At 47.0% G+C, this 9,573-nt stretch overlaps 1 protein-coding gene across 8 annotated transcripts in view; it reads right to left on the minus strand.

The window, feature by feature from the left end:
• The window catches only part of CDC42BPB (CDC42 binding protein kinase beta), a 91,061-nt gene extending 87,002 nt beyond the window's left edge, over positions 1–4,059 (minus strand). For 7 of the 8 annotated variants that reach the window (XM_066188861.1, XM_066188860.1, XM_066188859.1 and 4 more), the window contains exon 1: positions 3,631–4,058. In XM_066188861.1, the coding sequence (XP_066044958.1) occupies positions 3,631–3,808 (178 nt within the window). In that variant the 5' untranslated portion in view covers positions 3,809–4,058. Of the gene's footprint in view, positions 1–3,630 lie in introns of all 8 variants that reach the window. The other variant, XR_010721952.1, reaches the window with a different exon arrangement.
• Between the last annotated feature and the right edge of the window lie 5,514 nt (positions 4,060–9,573).

The following is a 9,573-nucleotide window of genomic DNA, read 5'->3' on the forward strand; positions in this document are numbered from 1 at the left end:
CACAGAAGTGATGCCAGCCAGCAAGGTGCCCTGCAAGCAGCTACTCTAGCACTGGGTTATGCAAGACTCAGATGCCTCAGTATGAGAAAACAAGAGGCTCCATAGGGAGGAACACGCTGTACCTGAAAGCTAAAGGACAGGTGGTGCACAGACACCTGAGCTGTGACTGTGCTGCTCCAGCACTCCTGTACTTCTCCTCTTGTCAGGGTAAACAAGGGACAGCATGCATTTTCTGCAGGAGGTCTCTTGGGACATCCCTCTGCAGCATATGGACAATACCACACTGCAGCATCCCAGTCCATCAGGTAAGTCCAAAGTCCATGCAGCATCCCCTCTGTGCCTGCTGATAGCTTCAGGCAGTCTCACTTTCAGAGAGGAATGAGCAAAGCCAACTAGAATAAACAGGAACTCCTCACTATTTCTCACTCGAGGAGCAGCAGATGCAGCAACAATTTAGAAGACACTAAGCACAGATTTGAGAAGTTCTTTCTGAACATGTAGACATGGGTCTGTTACCTAACATACTTGGATTGAATTCCCACTAAGAATACTGAGCCTTATTTCAGTATCTATTATATAAACAATATAACAGTGATAACCACTTGGTGAGAGCTTATTCAACAGAAGTTAAAAATAAAAATAACTAGAAGAAAAGGACTTTGGACTCCTCAGTTGCAGTTCAGCCAGCTCTTTTCCAAAGACACTTGGCATAAAGATATGTGTATTATACATCCAGTATAGGGAAAGAACGGTCTGTTTGAAAGCTCCATTCACCATGGGAAAGCTATAATTGACAAGGTTAAAATCGCAGATTCTTACAAGATTTGTAAAGCAATGGAAGCCACAAGCTGCCTCAAGGCAAAGGACCACACCCTGCGCTCTTCTATGGTTAGCAAATAGGAAGAAGATTTTGAAGAAATAAGCCTGTGGCAGGACTACCAGGAAGCAGCAGAGGAATTAATAGGACAGAAGCAATGGGATGCAGCATTTGGAGTTTATCAGCCTCCGCAGGTAAGGTGCGAGGCTTCCACGGATGTCGAATAGAGAGGAGATGGGCTAAGTCTCACAGGATGAACCTGGGACTTAATTTTCTGTACTCCCCATTTCTCCAGGATTCACCACCTACAGAGTATGAGCAGCACCATGCTCTGTCAGAAAGCAGAGATATCCATATCCAGCAACTACACCGCACAACTCAGAATCTCCTCTGCACCCCACAGCCAGAAAAAACCTTGCTTCAACTACCACACCTGAACTCTATTTTCTCCAGCCAATTAAGAAGGCAAGCAAGTCCATTAGCCACACTGAATCATTTCAAGGGAATTTTACATGTGTGTTACCTCACACCCCGTTTCAAAATCAAAATTGTAAAAAAAATGTTTGTTATATAGCACATCTTAATTCAAACTTAATACCTATGCAGCTTATTTCCATTGTCAGTGGTAAGTCTCCATTTTGTCAAAAGGAAATTCCTTCTGTCTCCAGCTGATAAAGAAACACTGATCTTCAAAGTATATCTCAAATATTTAACTACACTCTGATGCTTCTACAGACACATAGCAGCACAGAAAACTTGTGCACATTAATCCAGAATATCTTCTAACAGAAATCAGGCTGTAATTAAGACACATCATGACATAAGGAAGATTAGCATGTTTGGCATGATATTTTCCTTATTAGCTGGAGGCAGAAACAAGTTCCTTGTCAGTGGAAACACACTGTGAGGGCATTAGGACACAGATAAAAGGTGTCTCCTTGCTGGCACTGATTTGTTTTTAACAGCTTGAAGGACAGGAAGGAACACACAGTATCAACTGTAATTGGTTTTAAGGGTATCCCTTGCCAATGGAACACAAATATACAGTGCAGACTTAGGCCCACCCCCTTACCATCAAGAGCCTGGATTATAAACTTTTATCCCTACTCTGCAGCACCAGATGGTAGCTCACATACATTTCAATTATTTATTGAATAGGCACTTTGTTATACCAGGGTAATCCCACACTGCAGTAAAACCTACACACTGTTTTTATTGCGAGCTATACTTTTCATCAAGTCAGTAACCTTTTCACATTCAGTGAACAAAATAAATAGAATTAAAAGAAGCGATTTTATAAACAATTGGATAATCGGCCTCTCCATCACACAGAAAATGACAACGCTGGGATCAATCAGTAAGACACAACCACCAGCAGCGCTATAGAAAAAGCATATCATTCTCTGGCCTGCCCCAAATCCTTCCAACTTCAGTTTTCAAAGTATGTTGCAGTCTGATCCATCACACTTAACAATTTGCTGGTGCTCACTCGTTCAAGCCATCAGCTTGAAAACAAAAACCCTGAATGCTCTTTACAGAAGACATACAAAGCTCCCATGACAAAACAAATAATCAATGTTCCCCAGGCTGCAGCCTTGCGGGGCAGATGTGATAAAGTGGTTAATTATTCAGTTGGCAATCGCATTACTGACGTCAATAGAAGAGTCCAGGAAGTGAATCCTCTTAGTTTGTTAGTGTACGACAAAGAGTGGTGGTCCCCACAGAAATTAAGGAGAACCAGCTGTCCCTTCATGTTAGTGCTCTGGTCTCTAGTGCTAAAGACACACATTTGCATTTACTGAAGTAAATCTGCCCCTCCCTCTCCCTTAGGAAATCCTTTGTTTTGTTGGTTGGGGGGGTTTTGTTGTTTTGTTTTTGTTTTTTTTTTTTTTATTTTCTTAAGAGTGCTCTTTTAAAGCCTAATTAACTGTACATGGATGGAACAGCTGATAAACGGGACAACATTCTCGTGAGCAATGATCTCTCCTCCCTCCCCTCCAATTCTTATTCCATGGAGAACTTAAGTCACCTTCGTCATACATTATTATTCATAACTTACTCAGCTGAATAAACCAGTCAGCCACCATGGCCATTTTAACATAAATTCATTTAGACATGCAGCAGGGAAGGATCTCTGCTCTCCACATACCTCTAGTCAATAGCCTTAACTAAACAACATTGGATAGAAAACTTTATCCTAAGTGCTATCAAAAGTATCCACATTTTCTTTTGTCAGCACGCTCCGGACTATTGGAGGTCTCTCGTTATCAGGCTGCTTAACAGTAGGGAACCATTAAACAAAGCTCGTAGAAAGGCTGCCTAGAAATACTCTGTCCTTGGGGGGCATGCCCAAATTAAAAAAAGACTGCACGATGAACGGGAACTGTTTCTTCGAGCCACACACACACACACGCCCTCTCTAAAGCAACGAGCCGGCACCAGGAGCAACATTTCAAAGCCTGAGCCTGGTGCTCCCCCTCCTCCCCTCCCCCAGGTAGGAAACCCTCCGAGGAGTGCCGGATTAGCCTGACATTTCGGGCTAAGCCGAGCAGGGTTTCAGGCCAAGGACACTCCGCCGCTGCTCCTGCTGCCGGCTGCCAAGCGGTTCGCTGGGACCGAGGGAGGAGACCCGGAGGGTCAAGGCCCGGCTGGCGGCGGGGGTGTTCCCCAGGGAGGCGCCGCATCCAGGGGCGGCGTCTCCGGCCGCTGCCGGGAGCGGCGGTGGGAGCGCACTGCGGGGCCGGGCCGCCCCCGGCCGGCCCGCCGCCCCTCGCCCGGCACCGCGCACGGCCCCCGGCCCCGCCCGGGCTCACCCCACTCGAGGAAGTCGGACACGTATCGGTCGCGGCGGAGCGGCGAGTCGCGGCTGCACTCGGCGTAGACGCCGACCAGGAGGTCGAGCAGGGTCTCCACGCTGAGCACGCTGTCGTGCCGCTGCGGCCCGTCCAGCACCAGCTGCTCCAGCCGCTTCAGCCGCACCTTGGCCGACATGGTGCCGCTCGGGCGGCGGGCGCGGGGTACGGACGGGACGGGGCGAAGCGAAGGCCCCGGGGCTCAGCCGCGCTCAGCCGCCCCGCGCCACTTCCCGCGGCCGAGCGGCTCCTTCCACGGGCTCCGCCTCGGGCACGGACGGTCCATGGGCCGGACCCGGCCACCCCCCGCCCCGCTCCGCTGCGGCCTCGCCCCGGCGGCGGGGAAGGACCGATCCCGCTCCCGATCCCGCTCCTCCTCCCCGGGCCCGGCGCGTCCCTCGGAGCGGCTGCGGCCACGCCCACCGCGCGGCGCCCGCGCGCTCCGACGTGGGCAGGGCGGCGCGAAGCCGCCCAGGAAGCTTGGGCCGGGCGGCGCCCCGTAGCGGCAGATTCGCCGCGGAGGGCGCGAGGGCGGTGTGGGCTGCGCGTCCGCGTCGGCAGTTTCGTGTCTCTGTGTGTGCGTGTGTGTGTGTGTGCGTGTGTGTGCGTGTGTGTGCGTGTGTGTGTGTGTGCGTGCGTGCGTGTGTGCGTGTGTGTGTGTGTGTGTGTGTGTGTGTGTGTGTGTGTGTGTGTGTGTGTGTGTGTGTGTGTATGTGTGTGTGTTATCCTCAGTCAGGAGGTTCGTTGGTGTAAGATCTGTGTGCGCTTTCAAGCACGACAAAGGAGCCCCAGTCAGTGGAACAGGCAGCAGTCGGCATGCCCCATTCACCGACATGCTGGCACTAATGAGCTTCAAGAACGCAACACATCCCGATGTTGCTGTCTACATGCACAGAATCACAGGCTCTTGGAATGGGTCCGGGACCACAACGGAGCGTCTTGTCCAACCCTGTTCGAGCAGACTCACCCCACAGCACATGGGCACAGGGTGGCATCCAGATGGCTCTTGGATGTCTCCAGTGAGGGAGACTCCACACCCTCTCCGGGCAAGCTGTTCCAGTGCATGGTCACTGCACAGTGAAGTTCTTCCTCACGTTCGGGTGGAACTTCTGTGCATCAGTTTCTGTCTGTTGCTTCTTGTTCTATCGCTCGGCACCACCGAGAAGAGCTTGGCTCCATCCCCTTGCCACCCTCCTTTCAGATACTTGTAGACACTGATGGGGTCCCCTCCCAGTTGTCTTTTCTCGAGGCTGAACAGGACCTGCTTCCTCAGCCTTTGCTCACAAGAGAGATGCTCCAGTCCCCCAGTCATCCTTGCTGTCTTCCACTGGACCTGCTCCAGGGGTTCCATTGCTAACTTAGCCAAAACACTCAAGGTCTGTGTATCCTATTGCTGAACAACCTTAAGTAAAATGCTAAAGATCACACCTACAGGTCAAAAAGACCCCTGCCCAGATGAACACCCTTTCCCTGCACGTGTACAGACTAGCTGGGGTTATGTAACTTGTATGGAAATGACTAACCAATCCTACTAGAGGGGCTGAGCTTGGGAAGTTGCTAACTCTGAATTTCTGTTTATGAATAATGGTACAGAAACTCCGGTTGCTTGTGCTTGATTTGTGGAATACCACTGAGCACCCAGGCTTGCACAATGCTGAAATAAATAATCAATGTCTCCCGAGTTTGCAATTCTTGGCTTGTTGCACGCCAGGTAATGATTCCCATTTCATGGACAACATGTGTGTCCAGTGTGTGTGCCCTGGCCTGTGCCGTCCCGACAGGGCTCCAGGGCAAAGTCCCCTCCCCACTGCTCAGGCAGGTGCGCAGGGGACCAGGCAGCCTGCCCAAGCCACCCAGCTCCTGCCTGAGCTGCCCAACCCCACACCTGGCCATACCAGGCCATGGGTTCCCATGAAGGATGTGGTGACCCCAGGGCCACCATCCCCACAGGTCTTCACTGGATGTGGTCATTGGGAGAATTCTCTGACCACACTAGGAGTGGGGCCTTCTCTTTCCCAGCCTTGGTCATGATTCCCTGCTCTGTGACTTGCCTCAGTGGCAGCAAGCAGGAGGCTGGCAGGGTAGGCATGGCTCTGCAGCAGGACATGGTGTCTGGAAGCTGTGGCTTTTTATGCCTTTCAGAACCTCCCTGGTGACAGGGCTTTATTTCCCCAGCAGCAGCTAGCCTGGGCAAAAAGACCCCTGCATGTTTATAGCTGCTGTCCTTGATCCCCTGAAGGAGAAGGCAGCTGGGTGTAAGGCACTCAAAACTTACTGCAGCACTGCTTTTTTTTCCCATCACAGCTTATTCTGAGAACTGTTCTCTCTGTAAGCTGCAGCACCTCAAGGCAAGATGCTGAGTAGCTTGGGATGGGAGTTTACTCCTGTAGGAATGCAGCCAGTCAGGTCCTGATGCAAAGCTGAACTGGCAAGGATGCTGTTTCCTTGCCTGTCTCCCCCGGCAGGTAGTTGGAGTGCTGTGCCTTCAAAACCATCGCACCGGAAAGGAGGCAGCCGAGTGCTGGTTCTGTCTGGGCTGGGAACACCCTGCCTCTGGCAGCAGGAGCCAGACTGGGCTTTGTTCATGGTCAGATGTGACATGTCAGTCACTGCTGAAAGACCTGGACGTTCCCATCTGTCACCTCCAGGGCCAATAGCAAGGCCAAACCCAAGCAGTGCTGCACACGGGGAGCTGCCCTTTCCCAAGGCTCAGCAGCACACCCAGGCAGAGCGATGGGGCATTTATTGTGGAGCAGAAAGTATTGCTTCCCATGTGACACAGAGGGCCAGCAGTTGATTACAGAAATACCTGTTTCTAGGATCCCTTGGCCATGAGGCATGTTTGATATCTCTTTGACAGCAGATATCTGTTACATTTGAAAGCTATTCAGTTCATAATAATACCATCCTGTGCATTTGGACCTAGTACCTGGGTCAAGAAGATACATGTGTGTTGGGACCTGTTAATTCTAAAAAATGCAAGTTGATAGAAGATCCTGTGAATCACACAGAGAACCTATAATTTTAAAATAAAGGAAACCCACAGTAGACTAAAATAGTTTTGTTTTTCCTGAATAACTTCTATCTCTTTCTACTTCCTTCTGCAAACATACACTTGAAAAAAAATATTTCGCAGCAGATCTTGAAGTTTTCATTGTTCTCTCGCTGTGTTCCTCCTTGGTTACAGTTGTTTCATCTGACCTCATACTGTGTCATATCACAGATACATTCATTGGAGAAGCCTTGGTGCTTTAACAATCACAATTGTTCTTCTGGTGCTGTTGCTTTATTTAAAAGGAGAGCCTAACATTTTCAGCTCATTACCACTTCGGAGAGTAATTTTCGGGCAGTGATCAGAGTAATGGCCGGGGAGAACAGAGTTTTAAAGATCCTGTTATAATATCTGTCTTTGCCCTTCTTATCTGTTCCTGCAGGTGGAGATTATCATCACCTCTTTCAGCAAGGAAGAGATAAAGGAGACTGCAGCTCGGTGAAGAAATAGCCATCTCTGCCTACCAATCGCTCTCTTGTTTCCACTCTCCTCAGTCTTTTGCATTAGCAGAATTCAGGGGTTTCAGGAGCTACGCCTGACCTGCACCAGTAGCAGGGGAAAGCCAGAGTCCAGTGCTGGGAAAACGACAGATGGGTGGCAGATGATATTGAATCCGGCTTTAACAGCTATGGAAGGTTTAGTACATCAGACCAGCACGTGCAGGATTATTTAGGAGCGATACTGTAGGTATTCCAGAATTAGTTGAAAATTTATTTTGAAAAACCCTTGCAAAGAGTTAAAAGCCGCGTGCATCGTAAATGGTTCTGGGTTTTCACAGCAAGAATTTCAGCTACAAAAATCTCTGCTGAGCTAAAAGTGACATTTGGTATTCCTACTAGGAATTGTATGTAAACTTGGAAATGTAGTTGAAGGTATTCTGCTTCCGTTACTCATGTGTGCCAATTCCATAGGCTAAAAATAAATGTGACCTGGCTAAAATGAATTAAATGATCCATCTTACCAGTTCCTTTTTCCTATGGCATATTTAAGTGGAAAAATACAGCCCTTTTTTCTGGAATGGATCTGATTTAAAATTTTTTAAGGTGAAGTTTTTTTTAGTTTGGGTGGTTTGTTTTGTTTTGGTTTGGTTTTTTTGTTTTTTTGTTTGGTTTTTTTTGGCAAATGAACAGGTTCTCAGTTTTCTCACTTATCTGGAATCATTGTAGATCTGCAGAACTGAAGGCACAAAGTCCATGTGGCTACTGAAAAGTTTTTATGGATCCAATCAAATCAGTCAACTTAGGTCTCTTTTCTGGTTTTTGTTGGGGTTTTTTTGTTGGGTTTTTTTTGTTTGTTTTTTGTTTGTTTTGGTTTTTTGTTTTGTTTTGGCTGTACTCCAAGTAACTTAGTAACTTGTAGAGGGAGAAATTCTGTTACAGAATTTTGATGGCAACAGGAAATAGCTGTGTCACTGCCTTATGACTTCAGGAAAATCCACCCACGGATCATTTTGGAATTGAGGAAAATTAAGAAATATAGAGTATGGAGAGAAATTGCAAGCATATCTCATTAACAAGGAAAACACCATGCTAAAAATAGAAAGTGAAGAAGTTGCAACTATCTCCTTTGTTACATTCAGACAGATAATTCTAGAAAAAAAGAGAAAAAAAATCAAGTTGCAATATTTTATTTGGTTTTTGCCTAAATTATTTTTATAGTAATAAGCAAAGGGGAGAGTCTAAAGAGGTAGAAAACCTAGCTAGAAGACCTAAATGTATTCTATTCAGTAAGGAAATTAGATTAAATTTTTAACTGAGAGAGAAGATTACTAATTTGCAGCAAGGGAGGAGTTTTCTAAGGATCCAGAATGCAAAATATAATTAAATTGAAGTCAGAAAAAGCTCATCGTAATGAGTTCCAAAGATAGAATATAAAAAAGAGTTAAACCTGCCTAAAAGTCACACGACTGCTTTGTATCTTGTTGTTATCATGGACTTTCCTTCCTGGAATTATTTTTTAGGAAACTGTCACCTTTCCAGCTCTGTTTGTATTTGGCAATATTCTAAAAAATCCCTTCTTGCCAAACGCAGTGTAAATATACAGCTGTCATCTACACTGGGAGCCAAAACTAATCTATCAGTGGGGGCTGTCTTTGATGACATTGCACCATGTAAGCCTGAACACTGAGCTAATGCAGTCAATATTAAAAACAACAACAGCGAGGTCACCACTGGTTTGTTAACCATGATGGCAAGTACATAGGGAATTTCTGAAAGAAGACCAAGTCTCTGCTCTTTTGATGGTGAATGCTAGAACTGTGCTTCAGCTTCCAGGGAGCTCTGTCTGCTTCAGCTCTCTGGTAATGCAATATTTGAGCAAGGGAGTTTCACTAATGCTCTTCCCTTTGCACATGATGATGAGTGTAGTGGGAGGAAAGAACGGGCAGTTGTTCTCAGGAAAGTGCTGGGAAAGGCTGAGAGTCTGGTCATTTCCAATTCTCACTAAAATGCTTTCCCATAAATTAAAGGGGAAAGAAAAAAAGAGAGCAACAAAACTGTTCGGCAAATAATCTCCTGTTAAGTGCGTTCTGCCATTGGGTGCATTTGTTGGCAGTGCTTCTGTTTTGCTCTAAGCATCTAGATTTAGTGATGGTATAACCCAACATTTTGAACTGAAGGTGAAGCAAACTAGGATATGAAAATATTTTGGACTTACTGCATGCTTCCTTAAAGAGAACAAAAAATGAAGAAAATTTGATTAGGTGTATTAGTAAAGACTTTTAGGGATACTGTCACTTCTGACTGGTTTGCTTTGTAGGACTTAGGGAGCAGAGTGCCTTAATAAGCAAAGGAACTATGCTAATCCCTCACTTCCCCTGGTCTAGCTGCAGCAAGTTCCCAAACACATAATTT

Source organism: Chamaea fasciata, unplaced genomic scaffold, assembly GCF_029207755.1.
Source record: "Chamaea fasciata isolate MVZ Bird 193981 ecotype frontalis unplaced genomic scaffold, bChaFas1.0.hap1 SCAF_7, whole genome shotgun sequence".
Classification (NCBI taxonomy): Eukaryota; Metazoa; Chordata; class Aves; order Passeriformes; family Sylviidae; genus Chamaea; species Chamaea fasciata.